The following is a 25494-nucleotide window of genomic DNA, read 5'->3' on the forward strand; positions in this document are numbered from 1 at the left end:
TCTCAGATAACTAGCATTTATTTTTTTAAATGTTAGTAGAGTTCTTCATCCACATCCTCCCCATGTATCCTATAGCTAGAGTCTCCAGTCCACACATTCAGACAGGAAGGAGCAGCCATTTCTGATCTGCAAAGCTTGTAAGAACTGTGTCATGTTTGCCTGTACAGACCTGCCATCCCACTGCCTTATAAAAGGAATTCAATATTCAGCCACAAAAGTTCAAATCCCCATCTAACCGCCATCTCATGCTGTAACTCAGTTCTTTGCAGGAGTGGAACACTGCATTCCTCCCTCTGTAGATATAAAACACACATTTATTTTGAAGAGAGGCATAAACTGCCAAGGATATTTATTCCTTAACTAGACACAGAGTAATAACTTCTAAATCCTCTCCCCTTTATAGGGGGGAAGAAACCATGGTAGAAATATATTAAGTCCCAAATTACAAGATAATAAAAGTAAATTTGTGCTTGCCTGCAGTCAGTCCCTGTCAGAATCAAACATGCAAGGAGAGGCTATTTAGAAGCAAAAATATTATTGAACTCTTTTATTCACCAGCATATCTTCTAGCCCCACCCAGATTCCAGGGCAGTCTAAACATCAGTGACTTTAGCGAATATGTTTTGAATAATCCAAAAATTATTAAGAATCAAATGGATAATTTCAGGGAAAAAATGAAGTCAACAAAAATTATACACCTATCAGGTGACACCATGGGGAAATATGCCTTTTCATGAACATCCAAGTCAATTGGTAGGTAATATTGTCATATGGCAGTAAGAAGGTAAAGCTCCCCTGAGACACTTGAGGCGACATTAGTGAGCACTCGAGAGCCATTCACAGTGCTGAGCAGTGTGATTCTGAGAACATCCATCGACCTCCATGGCTGCCGCCCGTGTCTGCACTGTAAAATCTCAAGCTGTGCACAGGTTCCACGTGGGCTGTAAATATAGGTGATTATCATCTCTGTGTCTAGGATACGGCAATCTGACCCAAGGGGAATGAAAACAGCCTACAGCCGATGCACCATAGGAGAGGAGAGCCAGCCAAAGCCTGCAGGCACCCCAGTGTTACCCAAACAAGACCCAACTAGCAACTCCCCAGAGAAGACCTAAGAAGCAGAGAAAAATCCATGTGGGGAAACTACAAAAAGGAGGAACACAGGACAGAAATGTAGAGATTATATTCCAGATGCTAAATTTAGAAGAAACCTGCTAAAGACATGCTTCCTGGGTGCCCTCTGATTCTTCAGCAACTAACACTGCCGGCACAACTTCTTGTTTTAAAAGCCATGCTTCTGGGATCTTCTTGGCAATTAATTCGGCAACCAAGGCTGGCCCCCAACTCAGGGACCGCCAGCAGTTTCCTCCTGATTCATTCAGACAAATGTGTCTCACTTCCTTCCCATAATCCACCACTAGAAAATCTACTTTGGACTACAACTAACTAAAAAGCACTTAAGCACTGTGGTTTTAATGTTTTCCAGTGACTTCACAACAATTTTTAAGTTCTTTACCATCCCAAATAATCCAGTGCTGGGCAAGAGGAAATCCAAGGAATACATTCAAGCTAATAAACACCCTCCACATAATTTTGCCAGTATCTAAATTAAATTCTCATCGTCAAGTGTTTGTGGGTGCTCTGACCCTATTCCATGTTGCCAAGATCAGAAAATGTACACTGTCCTCTCCAGGAAGGTTTTACCTTCTGGGTCATTGTTACCATAAGTCACTTCCATGTCTTCCTACCTCCCATCCAATAGATTTACCATCCCTACTAGTTGTCCCCATTTGGCACTAAGCCAGATGACCCAGTTCCAGTGTCTCTGTGCTGCTGTCCCTAAATTGAGAAGCCTGGGATTCAAAGCATGTTGACACCTTGACAGTGGTGAAAGTGCAGCCTCAAGGGTTCCCATCCCAGAGTCCCTCCTGGCCTGGGGATAGAGTGTCTCCCAGCATCCACAAAACCCTTACTCCAGCACCACAGACATCAGGCATGGCAGTATGCACCCATAATCCCAGCACTCAGGAGGTGGAAACTGGAAGATCAGAAGTTCAAGGTCATCCTCAGCTACTTGTCGTGTTCAGATTCCTAGGTCCCATCTCAAAACCACCACCACTACCACCATGCAGGCCATGATTGCCCCATGGTACCCGGAACAGTTAACTTGTCCCTGACTTCTGTGAGCTAAAGGTCAACAAAGGTTTTTCTAAACTTTAAGGACATCTTCATTGTTGGCAGTTTAATCGCATGAAAACAACTGGACATACTTCCCCTTGTATCAACCAGGGACCCTTAAACTGAAAGGGCATTCTGTTGGATGGTGGAATTCCTCATTGTGATCTAGCGGGAATAATGGAAAGTAACTGGTTCTGAATGGAACCTTCAGTTGGACAACGAATCCTAAGATTTCACTGCTGAAAATTCTTCATCTATAAAGATATAAATATATACTGTGGGCTTCAAAGTAGGTCTGCTTTTAAAGACTGTCACTGTCGAATTACACTGCTTATTTTTGTAGAACAAGTTAAAATATATAGGCAAAGTCCATCAAGTTTTTGTTGAGGACAGTAAGCACCCTGTCTGCCTATGAGTGGGTTGAGGAAAGGCCTGTGAGCAGTTGATCAAGATGTAAACATAGATTATTCAGGTTTTGCATCACCTCCAGACTAAGAGAACAGAGAACAGAGATGTAGTTTATACCTCAGTTGATAGCTATTATGATGTAATTTACTCATTTATCATGCTCCAGGATCTACCTTCTGTGAAAATCTAGGCCAGCTTCATGAAGGTATGTTTTCCAAGTTCCTGAAAAAGATGCTTTGAGTTTCCACCTAGTGTTATAATTTCATTCCTGGAAAAAGTAGTCAACCCTGAACTCTTCTTTCTCAAGCATGATTGTAAGGAGGAAATACTGAATATTAGCTTTGTGTGAGCTTCTATTCTGGTCACAGGACAACTGTGACTTCACTGATATCTCTTAAAAGAAACTTAGAAGGTAAGCACTAATTCTGCTTTTCACTTGAGGACACTGGGGTGTGGGTTGGCTAGGTCATTTTCTTAAGGCCACACAACAGAGTTCTATCTGAATCCAAGCTGTGACCACATAGCCTGTGCCTATTTCACTGCCTGGAGTAGGTTTTGTTCCACCTTTAAGTATTGTCTAGGACATCACTTATTGCTGAGTGCTGGTTGATCTTAAATGCCTTTCTTGGTCTATCTATAGATTCTTCTTGCATATACACTAATGTATGCCAAACATGCCCACATACTCATTTCTTTATCTCTTCCAAACTCTGTTTTTATAGCTATATCTAAACAAATTATTAGTTCTTCAGACAATGAAAGTTCTTTTGTTATTTCAAGATCCTCTATCATTTGCTCCTGACAAGGAATTTAGAATGGAATTGTCTTTACTCAAAGTTCCATGCAAAATTAAGGGGGAAGCATCATATGTGTTTTCAGATCTATTTACTTATCGGCAAAGGATATGCCCTCAAGCCAAGCATGGCATTTTGTAGCTGCTGTAATCCCAACACTTTGGAGCCTGAGGCAGGAGGATCACAAGATTAAAGCAAGTCTGGGCTATACAGTATGTTCCAGTGGGCTACAGTGAGGTCCTGTCCCCAAATTGTTTCCATGTGTTTTCATGTCATTTACAAATGACTCTTTCCTTACTTTCATATACTAAGTCTTCTGCACGGCAAGGACAGCCAGGTTTGGGTGGATACACACAATGTCTACACTGAAAGATCAATACATCAATCAACTTGCTATGAGATTTAAATAATGCTTTACTTGAAAAGAAGAAATTGGATTCTCAGATAACACCTTCCAGCACAGCCACAATATAAGTCACAAATAACAAGAGGCAATAGTCATTTGTATAACGTTGTGGGTGTACATGTTGAGAAGGGAGAAGGTGTGCTACAGGAGAACTGTGGCACCTAGCCCTGTGGCTAATGCAGCAGCAATGCCAGAACTGTCATCAACGCATGTCATAGCCAATGGCACCTAAGTTGAATAACCACACATGCAGTGTCATGCCTCTTTGCAAACGTGGTATGGCACATTTCTGGGGCTTCATGCTGGTGGAATGCTGAGAATGCCACATTTGTGGGCATTACAAATTCTTATGTTAAGGAAAGCAGGACTCCCTCTGCCCAACAGTTACTTGATCAGTAAGAACAGGGTTCAAAACAACCATACATCTCACACAGGCAGCCAGTGAAGGAGAAGGGACCCAAAGCAGGTGTTTGTCTGCTGTGGTGAATAGGAAAAAGAAGAAAAATAGTCAGTAGGGATCAAAGAATACAACAGCCACCACCATGATTGGTGAAACCAGCCCTTCTCATGTCAGTGGAAGCCTGTGCCCTGAAAGAAGGCCCACAATGAAACACATTTCCATAAACCGAGCTTCTTGTATTCTCAATGATATTGTTTTAAAAGCGCGCTCTTCAGGAAAGAGCTAGCAAGCAACGAAACCCAGCCTTGCTTCCACGTCGAGCTCTGCACAAGATATTAATCATTAGGTAGCGAAAACAGGCAAAGGCAGCTTTCTCACCACAGATCCAACTAATTATCTTTCATAACTCTTTTGAGAGGCAAATGTAGCTGTAAACGCTCAAGTGAAAAACATGTTAAATGCATTTGGGTCTAGACTTTGCCAAGAAAATAAGAGAGTCTAAGTACACACAATCCAAAGATCTTCCTAAAGCAGAATTTCAAATTGAGGTTAAAAAAAAAATGTTCAGCCTCCCATTTCAATGCAGCTTGTCTTTAGAATTTGATGTCTGTAGCATCCATGGAGGGTGAACGCCGCTGGATAGTCAAGATGCACATGTGTGCTATGGTGAGTGGCACTAACAAAGAAAATTATTAAGAAGTGGAGGAAACGCTTTTCAGGCATCTTTCCTCTTGAAAGGATGTGCACTGTCGTAAAGCTCACTACACCAGCAGAAAACCCTAAAACCAGGCAAGTCAAGGAGCAGAACAGAAAGCGTAGGTGATGACTGGGGACCATAAAGCCCTGGGAGCAGGCAACATGTAGAGCAGGCAAACATGAGCGAGGAAAATCCAGGGCTGTCTGTTCAATATATACAGATTTTTTTTCAAATGTAAATTCGAAAATGAATGCTGCTATTATGCCAGTGGCATAAAGGGAAGCATAACGAGGCTGCTCTACTTCCCTTTAAACACAAGGCATACAGAGAGGGAGGGATGTGAAAAGCCGATTCTTCGCCGCTCTTCATCAATTGCACTCAGTTCTACCCTGTGACATAGTCACACTGCAAAGAGCACTCGGCAGTTAATGGGCATGATGCTGAGAAAGCACTCTCGGGTCTTCCCAAGACAGACAGGGGAAAACGCAAAGGGCCAGAAAAGAAACAAGGGTATTAATTTATTCTTGTCCATCCATATAAAGTTACTTCTTTCAAATATCTGATCTCTGTGATCACAGTAGAGTTACCCCATGCCCTTGCCTGGTCTTGTCAGGATAGCCATTACAAATTGCAAGGAATAAACATGTTCTCCAAGCATTGCAGCCTACGCTTACAATCTGTCAAAGTGTGGAGCCGACGGGGAAGCGGTGTGGCTTTGACTATATACATCCATCTCTAGCTAGCACTCTTCCCACAGACAGGAGAGAAGTCAACAAGAAAACATGAAAAGCTAAAAATAAGTGACTGGGCAATTGCTCAGATAACCTGTAACATTGGGCACAGGGTTAAGTGTGCATTCCTCCCCATCTTCATCACCTACAAGTGAAAATCATTGGAATTAAGAGATCAGATTGAGGAATAAAGAAAATAAAAGTGTGCTGCAAAACTATGTAAAAGCTGCTCGCAAGTGAAAGGATACGACCAGAACCATACAAGGTCGGCAACTGACCAGCACGTGGCCAGAAAACAAGGAGTCACTAATACATATTGTTACATGTGGGAAATAGCAGTGCTGGGTATTTTAAATGCTCTAAGAATACAAAATGACGTTATTTTTTCACTCAGAGGAATTCACATGTTCATTCCCACAAGTCAATGAAATCAGTATTTATTAAGATCCACTGTATGCATTTTACTGGCAAGGTACATAGCATAAAGATGAATGTGGCTGACATGCAGGAGTACATACAAAAACACGGGTGAGTTAATATAATTGACTATAGAAAAGGTATAATCCAAATGAATACCAGATTTGAAAACATCAAGAAAGCTAAGACTTTATTATCTCCTTGGTTTTTCTCTTTTGTTTAGGTACTGATTTGGTAAAAACTAAAGCACAAAAACCTTGATTTTTGAAATTTTACATATTCAAAAAGAGGTCAGATAACAGTCAGTTTTTAACTCTTACAACTTCAAGATGATTTGTCTAACCCAATTCTTTTAGAAATCGTGAGATCTAATTGAGAAAAAAGAGGCATTTCATGAATACAAATTTATTTTACACCACAAATTTATAACAATTACGTTTTAAATAAACAGGGCTTTTTTCATAAACAGAGTAGGTTGGGCAGAGGATTGTGGATTGATTACATCTTTCTATAACCCTTAGCGTCTGATTTATTTCTCTAGTTTGGAATTTTGAACCCTGGGAAGAGTCTGATTCATACACCCCAGTGATGAAAAACAGTAATGTCACAGCTCCTTTGAAATCTCAGTGTATTCTCCCAGCAAAAAGAGAAAGGCAGAAAAACTACATCCCATAGTGTGAACCCAAATACAGTCATCCATTAGCACAAATAATGACATCACTAGTGGTCTCAACTAGAGTACCAGTTCCCAAACTGTGCAGTTGGCTGTGCATGTAGCTTTTCGTTCCTTACAACATTTAAATGAAAACCAAACCTTTGATAATGTTCTAAACCACAGAATGCCCTAAAATTATTAAAATTCTCAATTTGAACCCCCCCTCACACACACACACACAATGCTCTGACTTGGTTTCAGATACTCAAGGCTGATATAGCACACAAATGCCTCTTGGTAAGCCTAGGATTCCAGCAATGTATGCCACCTGCATATCTGCTGGCCTTTGCTTTCCTTCATTTCCTCCCAGTGCTCCTGTTCCTCTTCCCCACTGCTGTTCTGGCCCAGAGCGATCCAGCCAATCATCTCTTTACGCTTCATGGTGCGCCTACTATAAATGGAAATCATCAGGGTAACATCAGAGAGCTGGAAGAGGGCCACCTGGAAGACAAAGGTCTCTTTATAGACAGGATTGGGTTGACCACGCCGAATGGATGTCTTGCACCGGGACATCTCTTGACCCACACAGTTGAGGAGGAAGAGTTTTCCATATGTATCTACAGCAAAAACAAGAGGAGGATGAGAAAACATCCGTGCTTTGCCCTGCACCGGCATAACTGTCATCTCCACATGGACTTCAGATTTCTCCTTTTTTTGCTGTTAATGGACCACCATATCGTGCATAGATTCCTAAGGAAAAGGAGTATTGCCCTGTATGTCTATTGTTTCACACAGCTCACACTCTGGCATATTATGAGGTTCATTAGAGCCTCTACTTATACAGAGCATGTATGGAGGTACAAAGGCATATATGCAATGGGGGTTGTGGCCATCCAGAGAGAGCTTGATTATGTGGCAAAATGAATATGCATTCTTTTCTCCATGTGGGGGATTTTCTTTCAGAGTCAAGCTTCAGCCCCACTCCCAACGCCCTGGTATCCCAGTGGCCATTCACCTTCTCCAATTTTTACCAAACCTTTCTCTAGAATCTTTGTGATCCCACCTCCACCAGCACCCAGTTTGACCCCACCACAGCCTCACTGTCACTGCCTGGTTTCTTGTCTGCAAACTGCCAGTCCCTCAAAGGGAAAGACAGGGTTTGCCTTCCTTAGCACAGTACCTCCAGGCCTGGCTTAGCTCCTAACTGGGGCTAGACTCTCAACAAATCATTTCAACATGAATGTTCATGACTAGACAGAAAGCTAAACCTTTTTCTCTTTCAATCTCATGTTTTCAAATAATGAAATCAAGCAAAACCTCCCATTTTAAGACCCTTACACTACAATTCTATGAAGTAGTAACCAATGTCCTCTTTTTAGTTACAAAAAGGAAAAAGAAAGCATTCAAATTTTACTAACATCATCTACTTTGGCTACAATTCCTGAATGAAGCATTACAAAGAAAATTATCCTCAAAAATACATTTTATCAGAAACACTTCATTGATTATTTTTGGACTTTTGACTAGAACTTTTGCTTCTAACTTAGATGTATGCTACTGTTTAAAAAACAAACAAACAAACAAACATCACAATGTTAGGGTGTTACCTAAGTTCCATCATTCTGTACTTTCTGTTCAGTGCAGGCAGAAAGCTTAGTGTTTGCAGCTTGCTTTGCCAGCTAACTACCAGTCAAACTTTTTAAAAGCATAAACCCAGATCTCTATAATTTCCTCTCAGAGCACTGTAAGGTAGGAAGCAAATTACAACCTACGGTTTCCTTTGTATATTGATCTTTTTTCTATTCCGGTTTGATGTGTTATTTTATGCACTTATCTGCTGAGAAACACAAGGTGTGAGATTACACTTCAGGTGTGAAAACACTTCTCTGTCTCAGAAACAGGGCTCTCCACTCCTCAAACTGTTCCAGGGGAAAGCTGTCAACAAACCAACAATGGGGAACTAGCCTGGGCTTCCTTCAGCAGCTGAACAGCCGCAGGGACACTGCAGGAAAGCTTACCCCAGAACTTGTTCTGCTCAGGCAATTCTGCCAGTTGGAGCAGTGGGGATGGAGTTAATCTTTCAAATGAAGACCTGCTCATTGTTTGCAAAGAACATCCTGAGCTTCCACCTGTCCCAAAATAAATATCTAATTACAAGAAAGGCCACTTACCACTAACCTCACCACTGACTCGGGGGCATAGGTGCTTGGCATGGAAAGATGAACATTTTATAAGCAAGACAACATAAAGGCACCTGACCAAAGGAAGAGAAACTGTCCAGTTCTAAGAGAGAAGCTTTACTCAACATGCCCAGGAAATCCTGCCTGGGTGAAACTGGCAGAGACACAACGAGGGTCTTCTGGGGTTCCACAACTGACTCCAGTCAGACAGGTAACCACATACCTGACTTAAATGAGCCCTATTTTATTTTTTTTAGAAGTTGATCACAGAAGCTATAAAACATTGATCAAAAATTTATCCTATGAAGATTCAGAAATCTTTATAGTATCTTGAGTAGCTCAGAGCCATCATCAAAGGCTAAATGGGTCAGAGTCCCTTGACAGATGAGTGACTTGTATCAGCTCATCTGTCTCAATGTATCAAGGAAAATGCCACATGTACACTAATATTTTAAATGTTTAAAGTAGGCAAGTAAGTTAGAAACATAATTGTAGTTAGAAGTCTGAAAGTAATCAATGAAGTGACTCTGACAATATATTTATATTTTGTTTATGATAGCTAAACCCCCAACCTATCAAGGTACAAAAATATGTCATTTGGAGCATGAAAGGCATTTACCCCAAAGAAATAAACAGTCACAGAAAAGAGCCCACTCAAAACAGCTGCCCAATACTCTACCAACTACTGCAGAGTGAGCCTCCAGGGATGCTGTACCAGCTACTGCAGAGTGAGCCTCCAGGGATGCTCTGCCAGCTACTATGGAGTGGGCTTCCAGAGCAGAGTTCTGTTTGACTCATATCTTTAACTCTGTGCTCTTTTTTCATATATTAGTACTTACAAAGCATTTTAAATACATGTAAGAATGTAGAAACTACTATCACATGTTCCCATTTGGGTTGGTTAGCATTTTTTTTTTGCATTTGCTACTGATATTTTCTGGGTTTTATTTGTCTTTTAAGAAATAAGAAGTTGTGTATAATGGCTCACATCTGTAATTCCAGCACTTGAAAGGCCAAGGCAGACGGGTTTGAAGCCAGCCTGAACTTATTACATGGTGGGTTCTAGGCTACATAGTAAAGCTCTCTCAAAAGTAACCATGTTGATGATTTTTGAGCAGCCCTCTTTGGCATGTTCAAACTTCTAAAGTTATAGTCCATCCCTTCCAATGTGTGTTTTTAGACCTTTACCACAAGTAAACAAAAGAAATCCAAAATACATTTAATAGCATTGCAACACTCTAGTATATATCTTCCTGAAACATTTTCAGTTTCTGATAGACATGTAGCAGTTTAATGAAAATAATATTTTTTACCATACAACAGAAATGTGCTGTCAATGAAAAGTATACAAACATCTTTAAATGAAAACCTGCAAAAGACTATCATTACAAACCATTTCACCAGCCTTGTCAAGTGCTATCCTAAGCTTGCAATTCCACACATGACCCTTTGAATGTGTGTTATAATAGAACATACTTTTGAGAGAAAGCTTGAACACTTGGGGGACACAAATACAATTAGCATATAATGTAGCCAGCGCCCATCTAAATACACTTTTTCACTCAACATTAAATTTTTAAGTATTATCTCTGTATGTGTGAGGCAGATGAGTTTGTTTCCAGAGGTACTGTTCCAATGCATCAATGAATCCCAACTTGCTCATCCATTTTCTTAATGAAAGGATATTTGTAATAACCAAGAAACACAAAGGTTTCAGCATTCCATTTGCATTGTAATGATAGTCAATGATCTTTCCCAGAGATGGGAGTGGATGTCTGTATTCTCTGAAATTCTAGATGGAAAAATCCTTGCCACTTGTATTTATTGACAATATTTTGTCCCTGTCAGTGGCTTCCCGTCTTCTGCTGTTTACAGCAACTTGCACAGTATTCCAAAAATTTATTGTGAAGTTTATAAATGTCTTTATTTTCAGGAAATGCTTTATTATTTATTTTTTTCAACTAGAACACCCTACTCAAACTCTTTTTAGCCTCTTGTATTTTTTCCATAAATTCTAATTTCTCTCCTTTGATCGTTAATCTGGCTAAAATTAATGTTTTACTGTGAGATAAGGAGCTATTTATTTTTTCTATATGAAAAACAGTATTCAGTAAATTATTCAGCAAAAAAAAAAAACCACAATGTTCAGCAGGTCTTCAGGGTTCTGACTTGAAAATATTTATTATAATCAGCTTAAAATATGTTGCTGTTTTAGATAATCCCTGTGTCATGTTTAAAATGTGTCTTTAAGCTTTATATAGGATAATCCTATGTTCTCTTTAAAACATGATTTTTAGTTACTTTGAGTTTCCACTTCTTTTAATTGGCTCTTGGTCATGAAATTTAAAATCATCCTGTCAAGTTCAAAAACCATGGTCAGAGCCCAGTGAGATGGCTCGGAGGATGAAAGTGTTTGCTACCAAGCCTGACCATATTGTTTCAACTCCCCTAAATCCACATGGTAGGAAAGAACAAATTCTCTCAGGCTGTTCCCCTCACACACATACACACAATTAAAATATCATGTTAAAAATTTAAAACTATAAAAAAATCTGCAAAATCAAAAAAATTAAAACTATTGGAATTTGCACTGGAATTGTACTAGAGAGGCTATTATAAGAAAATCTGTTGTTACAACATATGGAATATCTCCATCAATGAACATGGTATATCTATCTATCAACTTATCAATTTAGTCCCCTTCTGCTGCTTTTTTTCCCAAAATGTTTTACTATTTCTTCTGTAATTTTCCCACTTGCCCTCTATTAAGTTATTCTTTGGGATTTTAGCTGATATATTGCCATTATGTTACTAATACTCAAATTTTATATTTTAACTTTTACTGATGTATTTGAATATAACTAACTTGGTACAAGTATTAATTTAAGTTTGTACAAATTGGTAGGTATTCTTGTATTTTAACACAGGCAGTTGGATTTCCTATATATAATGCTACTTTTTTCCTTTCAAGTTTTACCTATTTCATTCCTATATCTTATGCCATTAAGCTGTCTGGAATGTCATTGTCAAGTTAATAAAGTTCCCTCTGGGCCACTTATTAGTTGATGTGTATCTAGGACTCTTGTACCAAAGAGACACGATGCCTTAAATCTCCATTCACCTAAATTCTTAGTCAAAGTCCAGTTAGACTCCACTAATGAATGCTACCCACATGAGACAATAAAGCAGAAGAAAATGGAAATTGGAAGCATTAATGGTTGATACAGGAAGAGTCTTGTCCAATGTGTTCAGAACTCCTGATAAACACTCTGCTATGTGCCCACATAGAATAGCCCTGTGAAGTGTTTCAGATCCCTAAAAACAGTTTTCCAAGTGGTCATCTTCCAACATCACAGTGACTGATAATAATAAACATCCCTGACACAATGTACTTAGATAATTCTGTTTTGTAGATAAAAATCTGATGAATACAGTAACTGATAATCTCATCAGGAATGCCACCTTCATAAAAAGCAAACGTGAGAATTGATTTAGATGTCAGGGACAAATCATGAAGAAGGTAAGATCAGAGGGCAGAGAAAGGAGAGTGGCAATCCATATACCCAAGAGGGTAACTCTGCAACTTAGATGGGAAAACACATACCCAGTGAACATGTTGCTCTAGGGATAGAGAAGCTGCAAACTCCAGAATTGAGAAATATGTATTTTGGTGTGGTTGGCTTAATTTAGGTGATAAGAGGGGAAAGTTAGCTTTGGAAAAGAACTGACCCATGTAGAAATGACCCATGTAGCACTGACCCATGAAGAACTGACCCATGTAGAACTGACGCATATTTGAGGAAATAGAAAGCATAAAAATTTAGACCTTTCAGGATTTATAAGTCTGATTGTTTTACATCTCCAAACAGTAAGAGAGAGATTTTTTAACGTTTTTGTAAAACAAAGGCCTATTAAAGGTTTCCAGGTGAATACTAATTCACAGTGAATATCTATACCATTTAAGTTGGCTAGACCATGTGACTGAGTTCTGAACAATGGCATATGAACAGCACTGTCATCTATAGTCATCTCTACAGTCAACCATTTCTACTCAAGGACAATCTCTCACACTGCCTTTTCCCCCTCCAGGGAAATTTTATATGGATGTATATATGTATGGATGTATATATGTATGGACGTATATCCTCATTGAATAAAACAAGTCCATGGTCCATAGTCAGAGCTTGAAGGGAAGTCCTGTGACTCACTTTAGACTGTGGGGGAAAGATGTTTTGCTGTGTTAAGGTGCTGAGACAGTAGGGTCTATAGTTATAGCATCATAGCCTAATCTATATTAACATATTTTTTTGGGTTTTTTTTTTTGTTTTTTTTTTTTGAGACAGGGTTTCTCTGGGTAGCTTTGGAGCCTATCCTGGCACTCGCTCTGGAGACCAGGCTGGCCTCGAACTCACAGAGATTCGCCTGCCTCTGCCTCCCGAGTGCTGGGATTAAAGGCGTGCACCACCAATGCCCGGCTTATATTAACATATCTTATGCTACACATCTGCTGGATTATTTTATTCATTAATAAATTGTGCATTTCATCAAAAGCCTGTGTTAAAGTCTATTGACATTATATTTATTTTTTGAAAATTCTGTCAAAAATCTATTTGCATCTGAAGAAATCAGTAACATTTTCCCCTTGAATTAGTTAACATATCAATTATACCAGCAGATTTTCTAATATTGGAACATTCTTGCATGGCAAAGCTAAGTCAAATTTTGTTAGCAGTTAGCAACTTTCTTATCCTTCTGTGTTATGAAGCTAGATAAGAAGGAGAGCAAGGAAAGGGGCCAATGATAGGTGGCACAGAGAGGCACATATTAATATAACCATATATCCTCTTTGATGTGGTAATTGTATCCTTTTGTAATTATTGTGATTATTTGTCACTGAGTCCTAACAGCTCCCTCAGGTGAAGGGGTGAGAAGGCACAGAGTCAACGACACAGACTCTGGGAGTCAGGTGAAAGGAAAAACAGCAGACTCATTTATTTAGCAATGGGGGAACCTTATATACCCTCCCAGCACTCAGGCGTTCCCATCCATTGACCTCATTGGCTAGGCATGCCCCCTCATTGGCTAGACACGATCAGGACCTCTGACAGCGACTGTTGCTAGACGTCAAGCAGTATAGAGTGGTTACTCCTCATTGGCTAGGCAACTGGAGGCCTTGAACCAGACTGACGACTCTTTGCAATGAACACTTGCAAGGAAAGATGGACAGAAAAAAGGGTGAACTGTGAGACTCACTGTGTCACACTACAGCTTCCATGATGAGACCAATGTTTTTTTTTTTTTTTCTTTTCCTTTTTTTTTTTCTCTTAAATTTTATTTGGCAGGGGTGGGGGAGTTGCAAGGGCAGAGGATGAGTATGAAGGGATGGGGAAATGAATGGGATCAAGTTGCATGATGTGAAAAATGTAAAGAATAAAAAGACTATACTTTCAGAGTTCATTTCTGTAGTTCATTACAAGAGAGTATTTTTTAGGTTTATAAACAAAATTTGACAGAAAGCTGAGAAAGTCCCCATATAGTTCCTGATTCCACATACCTTGACCTTATAATATCTTCTTTTTGGTTATTTTTCTTTGAATTATTACATCAGTTTAAACAATCAACTCTTGTGTGGCCATTAATCCAGTTTTATAATACCCTCTGATATCTTTGTAACATATTTTTTCCAGTAGTACTTAGAAAGTTTAAAAGAGAAATTCTGAGAAAAAAGAATAATTCTCACCATACCTGACATTGTGATGCTTTAAGAATAACAGCATGACATGCAGATCAACGAAGTGGAAAAGATGACCTTGATATAAACCCACACAGTCACAGCCACTGATTTTTCACCAAATAGTACTGGAGAAACTGGAGATCTCCATATGCAGAAGAATGAAGCTAGATCCCTATCTCTCACTTTACACACACACACACACACACACACACACACACACACACACACACATCAATTCAAAATGGATCAAAGACCTTAATGTAAGACCTGAAACTGAAACTTCTCAGGGAAAACATGGCAAGACACAGGTAGAGGCAGAGAGTTTCAGAAAGGACTTGACTAGCCCAGGAAAGAAAGCCAAGAACTGACAAATGAGATGACATGAAATCAAATAGCTTTCTGTACAGCAAAGGCAAACATCAAATGAAGAGGTGGCAGCCTTCAGAATGGAAGAAAATCTTTAGTTGCTACACATCTGACAGAGATGTAGCTCAAGTCTACAAGGAACTCAATGAAACAATGGGGAAACAAACAACCCAATCTCTAAATGGGCTAATGAAATGATCAGGCAGTTCTCGAAAGATAGAGTACAAATGGCTAATGAGAACGTTAAAAATGTCCAACATTTTTTAGCCATCAGGAAAATGCAAATTAAAGCTACAGTGAGACTCCATGTCATCTCATTCAGGATGGCTGTCATCAAGAAAATAAATAATGATGGAGAGACTGAGAAAAAGGAAAATCCCTACATACTGTTGCTGGGGATATAAAAGTGGTACAGCCATTACAGGAATAAGTATGGAGGTTTCTTAGAATACTAAAAATAGACCTTCTGTATGACCCACACATATAACTGAAGGGGTTGGATTCAGTAAACTATAGGAACACTTGTACACCATGTTTACTGCAAAACCTTGCACAAGAGCTGAGCTGAGGAAGAAGTGGTGGTATATATAAATAATGGATTTTATACAGCTATAAAGAATGAAATTATGCTGTTTGCAGTAAAATGGACATAACTGGAAATTATCCTATTAAGCAAAATAAGCCAGACTCAGGAAGACAAATACCATTTTTTAAACTTATGAATGTTAGATTTTTCTATAGCCATAGTAAAATATCTATGTCTCAATGTCATGAAAGTAGAAGCATAAAGGTCTAGTAAGAAGGGGGAGTGGGAGAAGGCTGTGGGGCTCAGTATGTCTAAGTACATGACAGATTTTCATGAGTGTCTTTATGAAGCCCATTAGTATTTACAATGAATACATTATTAAAATAAAACGTACCATCTAAACCACTGCTCTGTGGGATGGAATAGAAAGTGTCATTAAACCATTTCCACCACCTGTCTCCAGAACTCTCCCACCTCTCAAAGCCTGCAATTCTAAGCACATTCAACACTAACTCATGCCCTCTCCTCTCCAAAGCTAGCAATTCAACCCTGCTTCCTGTCTCTATATTTTTTACCACTCTACATATCTCATGTAAACAAAATCATGCAGTAAGTTTGGATGTAATGTCCTCAAGGTTTGAGTAGAGTATAGCACATGTTAGGACTCCCTTCCTTGTGTAAGGCTGAACATGCTCTATTTTAATGTATTGTTATATTCCACTTTTCTTTCGATCCACAAGTTGACACTTCATAATGTTGATGTGGTACAAGTATCTCAAGGTTCTGCTATCAGCTCTTTTTCAGCATATGATAACCAGAGGAATGGCTCAATTGGATAGTAAGTAAATATATTTTTAAGAGTTATCTTGCTGTTTTCCACACTAGCTGATCTATCCACAATGCAGAAGGGCTCAACTTTCCCACAATCTAGCTCTTGTAACTTGGGAATTCTCCATTACAGCTATCCTAGCAGGTATTAAGTAGTATCACACTCTAGTCTATATTTGCATTTTCCTGGTATCCGGTGATGTTGAACATATCTTCAGACTCCTGATGGCCACTGGTGTATCTTCTTTGGAAAGATGAACACTCAAGTCCTTTACCCATTTCAAAGTCATACTTTTTTTGTATTGAGTTTTAGGAGTTATCTATATATTCTCTGCATGGATTTTTGTCAAATAATGATTATTATTTCTCATATTTTTGGTAACTTCATTATTCTACTGTTATCTTTTCTTTAATCTTTGCGTGCATATGTGGATCAATGTGCATATGTTGCAGGATTCCCGCCTGGGTCCCGTGGCCACTTTAGTCCCCAAAATAACACACGGAGGCTCTATTAGTACAATACTGTTGGCCAACTCTGTCTTAAGTATTAACCCATAACTCCTAATATATGTATTTTTACAAGGTCTTTTCTTACCAAGAACACCAGACTCATGTGTCTTCTCCTCCCGGGATCACATGGCGACTCCTTCCTATATTTCCTTGAATCTTCCTTCTCTCCTAGTTCTGCCTATCATGATTCCTTATTGGCCAACAGTGTTTTATTCATTAACCAATAAGAGAGACATATACACAGGACTTCCCCCATCTTATGTATATGTGTATGCATTTTCCTATGTGTGAATATGTAGAATATGTACCACAGTATATATATATATATAGAGGTCAGAGGACAATGTTCAGTGTTGGCTCCCACCTTCTACCTTGTCTAAAACAGGTGTCACCAGGACAGCTGACCCATGAGCTTCTGGGGATTCTCTTGTTTCCACCTCTATCTCACCACAGGAGCACTGGGATTATATGCCCATACTTCCAGGTCTTGATTTTCATGGGTTCTGAGGATCCAAACACAGGCCCCTATATTTGCACAACAAGCATTTACCCACTGAACCATATTGCTAGTCCCTGCTGTTACTTTTAAATTCCCATTCGTCTGTGTTTATTTTGCTGCCTGTGCCTTTAGTGTCAAGTACAAGAAATCATTGCCAATTCCAACATTGTGATGATTTTGTGTTTCCTTCAAAGAATTTCACATTTTAGGCCTTATGCTGACGTCTTTGATCCTTTCCAAGTTGACTTTTGTTTATGATGTTGGGTATAGATTCAACTTCATTCTTTTGAATGCATTCAGTTTTCCCAGTCCCATATATATGATCTTAACGTCTTTGTCAAAAAAACATTTGACCATATGTGATCATCTCTTAAGCAAATAAAGATCTTATAAAGATCTTAGAATTATTTGATTGCCAACTCTTTTTCCATCCTTCATGTTACATCTGCCTAGGATTTGACTTACACTCTGATGTTCGATGCACAACACCGATCACGTTTGCTACTGTTCCTGTTTGTCTAACACAACCCATGCAGGCTTATACTTACTTATGTATTTGTCAATTCCTTTCTTCATTACTCTTTCTTGCATCTATTACTTCCCTTTAATTCCTTTTCTTTCTCCCTGAAATATATTACTTAGTATTCTTTCAGTGATTAATCCCTTTCAAGTTTCAAGAGAAAGTCCATCTTTCCTTTGCTCAAAGAACAAGCTGACATGTTGTTTATCTCATGAGACTTTGGTATTAGTTCTGTAGTTGAGAAGCACATTTCCTCAGTGATTTTACCCTCACTCCTCTATCAGTAACCATGGTTTTAAATGTGTTTATTCAGCTGTAGTTGACATACAATGCTGACTTCTCCCCTATTACTTTTAAGATTTTGTTTTTAGACTATGCTTTGGGTATCTCTGGCTGGCTTGAACTTGCCATTGACAGATGATGGTCTGTCATCCTCTACACCAAGTGTATGCACCGCCATTCTTGATTGATGCTGCCCTGCAGACTGGACTCATGACTCTATGCATGCTAGGCAAACATCCTACCAATTTATACATCTCCAGACCACAGACCACTTTCTTGTGACAACTGAGTTTTTTAGAAAGAGAAAAATTACATGTGCGCTTGATAACTTAGCGTCAATTCTCAATCTGCATAAGAACTGACTGTTATAATAAGCACGCAGTGGCTACTAAAACACTGTTTAACTAAAACAGTTCTGAAAAACAGGCCTATGTCCCATGCATGCCCATTTTCATTGAATCCTTTCCCCCGTGCACTCTATTTGTATACTATACCCTTAGCTTTCACTCCCTTATCACAGCAAACAAGAGCCAGCTCAGGTTTGCTTTTCTGTTTTTTCTTTCCTCTACCCTGCTATTGTGATTGCCTAACAAGGTTAATACACTGCTGCTGTTAAGTATTATCATTTGGGTTGTAATTATCACATGTGACTAATCATGTGCATGCTGAGAAGCTGGGGACTTGCTGGTTTTAACTGGAGGGGACGTCTTAATGATAGCTTTTGACAAGCACCATTGTATGTGGCTATGTACACATACACACGCAGTGCAGAAGAAACACGCTGTCAGTGAAGGCAGAGCGGGGATGGAGAAAGAGAAGCCATCAAACAGAGTAGATGACTTCTTCAAAAGATGTCAATGCTTGTGTGCCTGTGAATCTCTTTGTTAATCTTATTTAATAGAGAAGGAAATTAAATTCAGAGAAGCTCAATCAAATGTCAAGGCCAAGCAATAACTGGGTGGCAGGCCTACACTAACAACAGAGGAGATGTGTTAAACTTCGACTGAATTGCTTTTCCAGGAAACCAAATTCAAAAGACAATCAAATGTTTCTGACTGGCACTGATATCTTATGCAAAGGAATCTGTACAGCACATGGGGGTTTCAGAAAGCTGCTAGGTACCAGATCTTATTCTCTCACTTGTCCTCCAGCTGTGAACCTGGACTCTCCTTTTCTACTAGAAGAGTTGTAGACTAGCCTATACCAGCTTACTGGCAATTACAATATTTCTGACCAGTAAAATTATTATACACACTTGCTTATTTTTGGCTTAAGGTTGATGCTAGGGAAGAACTTCTGGAATGTCAGAGCATGCCAAATTAGATAAGAAATTTCCAGGTGGCCAAAGTGGCTGTTTCAGCTTATATTCCCACTGTAACAGCTATTCTTGCTTGTCAAATTGACTACATCTGGAATTAGCTAAAATCCAAATGTTTGGGCACACCTATGAGGGATTTTTCTTAGTTAAATCATTTGAAGTGGGAAGACTCGATTTTAGTCTGGATCTTTGAGATTTTTAATGTGGGCCATGCCTTCTGTTGGTACCTTATATAAATGGCATGGGAGAAGGAAGCTCTCTCTTTTTGCCTACTTGTTCCCACTCTTGCTTGCAAGTCCATTCCTTAACTGGCATTAGAGCCTACTTCTTCAGGACTCTGGTATATAATGAGGACCACCTGAGACATCCGGTCTCACAGACTGAACAAATTCTGGATTCTTGGACCTTCCATTCATAGGCAGCCATTTTGGATTAGCTGGACCACAGCCTGCAAGTCATTTTAATAAATTCCATATGCTTGGAGAGATTCATTCCATAAGTTGTTATTCTATAGAACCCTGACCACCATGAACAAATTCTTCACATCTTGAGACCTTCTGGTTTCAGCCATTTGGTAATAAATGAAGGATAAGTAGACTCTGGTTGGCATGGTTAATAATTATGGTGACTCATTGTTTTCCTTGGCCAGCTGAGTCCCCCCTCACCAAGGATCTCACCTTAGATGTAGGAGAACTAATTACAACTTGGCTGTCTGTTTCCTCTCAGGCTCTTGTAAAGGAAAAGAATCCCATCTACTCTTTTTCTAAATTGTCTATTTTGCTTAGGGAGAAAAAGTTTAGAATATCACAACAACCTTCTGATTAGATTAAAGTGGCAAGTTCAAAGTTCTTTTGTTTTATGATACATCATAAGAGACTCTTACATCTAAATCTCACCTTTTGTCTCTTTTCTGCCAAGATGTAAAACCTTAACCTTTGCAATACTGCAAAGAAGAAGAAGAAAAGTTCTCAATGTTCAGGCTCTGCCTACTCTCCATATTCACCCAAACACCACTATTCCAAAATCATGGCCGCCTGCAAGTGATGTTCCCTTTTTACAGAAGGGGTGGAGACATCTGAGCTGAGAGCCTCAAATGCAGTATTTTGTGACCCTGTCTCGTGTTTATTTCTTAGGCATACCTCTCCCCCTGGTAGGCGGGCCCTTGGGTATCCACTTAATACCCTCTCTCTCTGCTGTGGGCAGCAGTGCACCCAGCTTCCCTCCTGCCCTGTTCTCACAGCTCATTTATCAACCGACTCCTATCCTCTTTCCTTCTCCACTTCTTCCAACTCTGCTCAGTCCCCTCATAACACCAAGTATATACCCTAAATTTGCCTGATAGATGTCAATGTAGTTAGTGCTCCTGCCATAATGCAGAGCTAACACTGCCAGCTGCTCAAGTCCTGGAAAGTCCCAGGAGGTCCCTTGCAGGAGCTCTGCAAAGGAATTTTTCTTACTTTCTCATCCCCTCCTAATTGGCCTTTCCTTAACAACCAGCATTTTAAATAGACAAAAAACCTTTTGTTTCCACTGCTTGGTTTCAGTTTTAATTAAGAGTCTCACAACATTGCTTTCTAATGCTTTGGATTCAGAGATGAAGTATGCCAATCACAGTTAAAGTTACATTGTGACACTATGTCTATAGTAAATCCCATGCTCATGTACTCATGTACATGGACTTAAACTTATGGAATTTAATTCATTTCCAAGACTTCCCCTTTTATTCTATTCATGTTTAAATAATGATTACAATAATTTCTACTTAGGGCACATTTTAAAGAAATAGAATTATATGAAGATACAATGGTATAACCTTCAATATCATAGCTCTTTGTGTATTATCCATACCTAAAATATATATTATTTACAGATGAAGAAACAAATTCAGAGTAGCTTAGTAACTCACAGCTAATAAGTAGGAGAACCTGAATTTACAGTGTGATTTGTTAGCTTCTTTATGATTCTTTTTTAATCACCATATGGTATTCCTCCCCTGCATGGGCTATACCATCTAGCACACAGATGAGAGGTTCCTAACTTGGGCCTGAAAGGGCCATGTCTGTGATCCACAAGCTTCATCACTCTTTGAAGCCCCAAATATTGTTCAGATGTTACCAAATCTCAGCAACAGAGAGGAGGAGATAGGCAGGTGCTCCGGGGATGGAGTCTTAAATCAGGATCTTAACAAGTACTAGGCTGTTGTAGAAAGAAAGGCTGAATCTTTCAGTCTATAGCTGTACAATGACTGATCAGTGCCTATTGTACATTCTAAATAGCTCTCACCTGCCTGGATGGTGACATGGGATGTGAATTATGCGCCTCTCCGTCTACTCCAATACCCAGAGTTCTGGGGCTTTCTCTACTGGCTTCACACAGTTTTGTTAATGCATGTGTGTTGAGGGGAACATGTTTATTTGTATATGTTCAAGTGCACTTGTATGTTCACATTAATGTGGATGGTGGAGTACAACCTTAGGTTCCATCCTCAAGGAAATCACTTACCTCTTTAGACAGGGTATCTCATTGGCCTGGAACTTACCAATGAAGCTACACTAGACTGCCTGGCCAGCAATCCCAAAGGATCCTCTTGTATCCTCCTCCCCAGTGTAGAGGTTACAAGTGTACCACCATTTCACATGAGTTTTGGGTGTTAAACTCAGGTGTTCATACTTGTGAAGCAAACACTTAGCTAGCTGAGCTTGCTCCTTAGTTCTCTTTAAAAGTTTGGCTAGAAAGATAGCCACTTACAACAGATGCTTGGTATTCTACAACACAGTGAAAGGAGGAAAAAATGGAAGTTTCAGATATAGGAGCTGACCCTTAAATCTAGTTCTTCATCTCTCTCTTCCATATAAAGCCAGGGCTCATTGACTGTCAGCTTTGTACTCATTTTGCCATTCGATTAATGAGATTCTAGTTCCCCTGGGAAGCACATTCCTTCCTTTCTACTTTCCCATCTTCAGATTTACCTTCTTGTTTAGAAGAGGCTAGAAATAATTCTACAACATGTTTCTAACTCTCTTGCAGCTAGCATTCCAGATACAAAGTATGTTCCTCTAATTAGATGTATTTACATGAAGTCCAAAAAGCAAAAGTTCATCTTCTAGTTAGCAGGTAACTAAGATCATAAAAAAAAATGAGGCAATTTTGTAACAGTGTTGTTTCATTGTTCATTATCTAACTTCTTAGTTTGAAGGGCTACTGAGGCAACTGGTAGCAGCAGTTGTTTAACTCTTCTTGAACCCTGACCTCCCTCCATGAGGGGCAAAGGGCTGTCCTGGTCATTTCTTTCTAACAGTGACCTCAGAAGTAGTCATTTTCCTGATGAGACAATCTTGCATTGCCCCAGATCTATTCCCTTTACAATATAACCATTGCTAACATTTCTATGTGTTCAGTGTATGTTCAGCAATATGCTAAGCCCTTCATATAAATTTATGTATTTATTTAAATACCACATTTTCATATCAGGAAGGTATTGGCCAATTTTTTTCCAGGTGGTTCAAGAAGTGTTCAAGAGTCTGACTGTGAGAGATCAGAGCAAACTACATGGGTAATAATAGAGCTGGAATTCAATCCCAGCTCTCTCTGCTTCCCTCCAAAGTCAGAGCTCTGCCTCTGTACAGTAGAGAGCCTATAAAATATTGGCAGATTTCAATTCCCATGCATGTTACATTTCTGGAAAGGCTTCAGTCTTTTTCCTCAAATTATACATGAATCATTCTAAATCACATCAAGATATATTTAGATACCATAGAAGTCTTTCTTCTAATTAAATAGAAGCCATCAAGAAAACCAGAGGTATTGCTTCATGAAAACATACCCAAACCATACCAAATCTATCTTTTACCACAAAAAAATTGAAGAATTAAGATGAAATAGACAAGGCCTTTCATTTGCCTCTGGAGATACCAGAGCAAGAGCAGCAGACACATACTTACCAGGAGCTCGGTTAGCAGCGAGGTTGCGGAAATGGCTGCCTTTGACCATTTCCACAGATAATCGCCCTGTTGTGGCATTGTAGGACAGTCCCACCAACAGCTCTGGCACCCCTCCATGAGACAGTGACTGTGTGGATGAAGCACTGTCACTGTGAGACACCACAGATGGGCTGAGCGGAGACTCTCCACTCTGGAGGGGAAGAACACAAAGAATTCATTGGCCCATGCTGCGTCCCTCTCTTTGAAAGAAAGCTGATATTATGTTTGGTGAAATTGTGACCCGGTCTCAATGACTGCCAAAGACTACTAATGGGCACTCATTGTGAATTACAATGTACTGGGGAATGCAGCCATGTATGAGATGGCCTGTGGTAGTAGCTGACATATTTATTCCAAGAGTAATCTCCATTCAATATTTCCTTTCTAAAGACAAAATGGACAAAGATGTTATTGCTAGTGTAAATCAAACCTTCTAAAATACATGGAGTGTGAATAATACATTTAATATAGGCCAAGATTCCCTCCTGTGTAATTTGTTCCTGAATGTTTCGGTGGAACCTACCCACTCAGGCCTGAGCTTTGTCTCTGTTCTCTTCACTCTTGATGAATAAGGCTTTACAGAAGATGTTTTGTCTCAAAAGTAAAAGAAATGACCACTGGGTACTAGCCAATACATAAAACACCTGGTGTCGGTTCTGCTGCTAAGGAAGTGTATTCCATATAGGAATTTTTATCTCCTATGGAAAAAAGTTACAGAGGAAGTAAGCACTTTCACTATTTGTTATTTGATAGAGGATCAGATGTATTGACTGTGGATCTTGGTGCCCCGGGTAGCGGCAGGTAAACCAAGGAGAGAGCCCAGGCTTTTTCTCATGTTTATTCATGTGCACACTTCTGAGTGCCATTGTTATGTGCCAGACACATCAAAAAAAATAGGACAAGATAGACAAAGACACTGATTCTCACTGAGGAACATGAGTGAGCATCAGCCCGGCTAGAATAAACCAGCAGTCCCTCCAGCGTACCACCTCCTCTACAGGACACAGGTACATGGAACTTGTTTTGAATCTTTTTTGTCTGTATCTGAAATAATTTTCTAAAACTTCTTGTCAGCATTCCAAAAAAACAAAAACAATAAAAAGGATCAAATGCTGTGCCTGTCCAGGAAAATGCATCACTTTAACCAAACCATGTGTGTTTCTGTAAGAGCCTCCGGGCTTTCATGGATCATGACTAGTAAGTAGAATGGCTAGTGATCTCAACTGGAGCCTTATAGGCTTTGATGCCCAGAAGCTAGAAATACAAGTGAAACCTCTGCATCCTTGGGAGGAGGCCACCCATCCTTGTATTTCCATAGCAACCTCTACTGTGGTGCCTCTCATAGTACTGTTTGGCTACTCCTACCATGTCTGTAAATCTATATCCTTTACTCAGCCCCTCCTGCATAGATGCGTATCTGGCACATAACCATGCTCAACAGTAGATGATAAATAAGATATTTTCCTCCTTCAAAATTCCTTCACACTGGCTCCTTCTCCCCATTAGCCTGTGCCCCCAGGACAAAGCCCAGGGACTGCTCCTGGCAAGTATGGGTATGGCCATACTCACTGCTGTGCTTCTGAGTGCAGGGTATCTTTTTGACTCTGTTTTGAATTCTGTTCTCTATGATTTCATGATTTTAAGCAAAGAAAGGATTTGGGTAGACATCAGACATGATCTGGCTTGTGCTTTCTTGAGCTCATTCTAACCCTTATGTCAGAGAACAGCTTTGAGGCCACCAGCAGGGGACTATTCCACTAGCCCACCAAAGAGCCAGGTTCTGCTTATATCTAAAGAGAAGGCACAGCTTTCAGCTAGAGAAGAGAGGTCACAGGTGAGCGTTACGGTTTTGGAGCTAGAGACTGGAAGGATGAGCTTGCCAGCAGGCAGGTCTCATAGACAGCAGGTGGCATAGATTTAGAGAGGCAAAAATTAGGATTTCCAGTATAAAGATGTTCAGGCAGAATTAGAACCATCCTGGAACGATTCTTTTTCCTCCACAATGCCTATGTGTGCCCCTCCCTTAGTCTTGAATATCCACCCACACATGTCACCAGTCTTGTTC

The 25494-nt window shown here is 39.6% G+C and overlaps 1 protein-coding gene and 1 pseudogene across 2 annotated transcripts in view; one reads left to right on the forward strand and one right to left on the reverse strand.

Annotated features, from left to right (window-relative positions):
- Nucleotides 1-5854: 5854 nt before the first annotated feature.
- The window catches only part of Syt16 (synaptotagmin 16), a 149913-nt gene continuing 130273 nt past the window's right edge, over nucleotides 5855-25494 (reverse strand). For both annotated transcript variants that reach the window (XM_027418252.2, XM_027418251.2), the window contains 2 exons: nucleotides 23391-23580; nucleotides 5855-7303 (listed from right to left, as the gene is read on the reverse strand). In XM_027418252.2, coding sequence (XP_027274053.1) covers nucleotides 6990-7303; nucleotides 23391-23580 — 504 coding nt within the window. In that variant the 3' untranslated portion in view covers nucleotides 5855-6989. The remainder of the gene's footprint in view (nucleotides 7304-23390; nucleotides 23581-25494) is intronic.
- On the forward strand, nucleotides 14302-14387 carry LOC113836033 (annotated as a pseudogene).

Source organism: Cricetulus griseus, chromosome 5, assembly GCF_003668045.3.
Source record: "Cricetulus griseus strain 17A/GY chromosome 5, alternate assembly CriGri-PICRH-1.0, whole genome shotgun sequence".
NCBI lineage: Eukaryota > Metazoa > Chordata > Mammalia > Rodentia > Cricetidae > Cricetulus > Cricetulus griseus.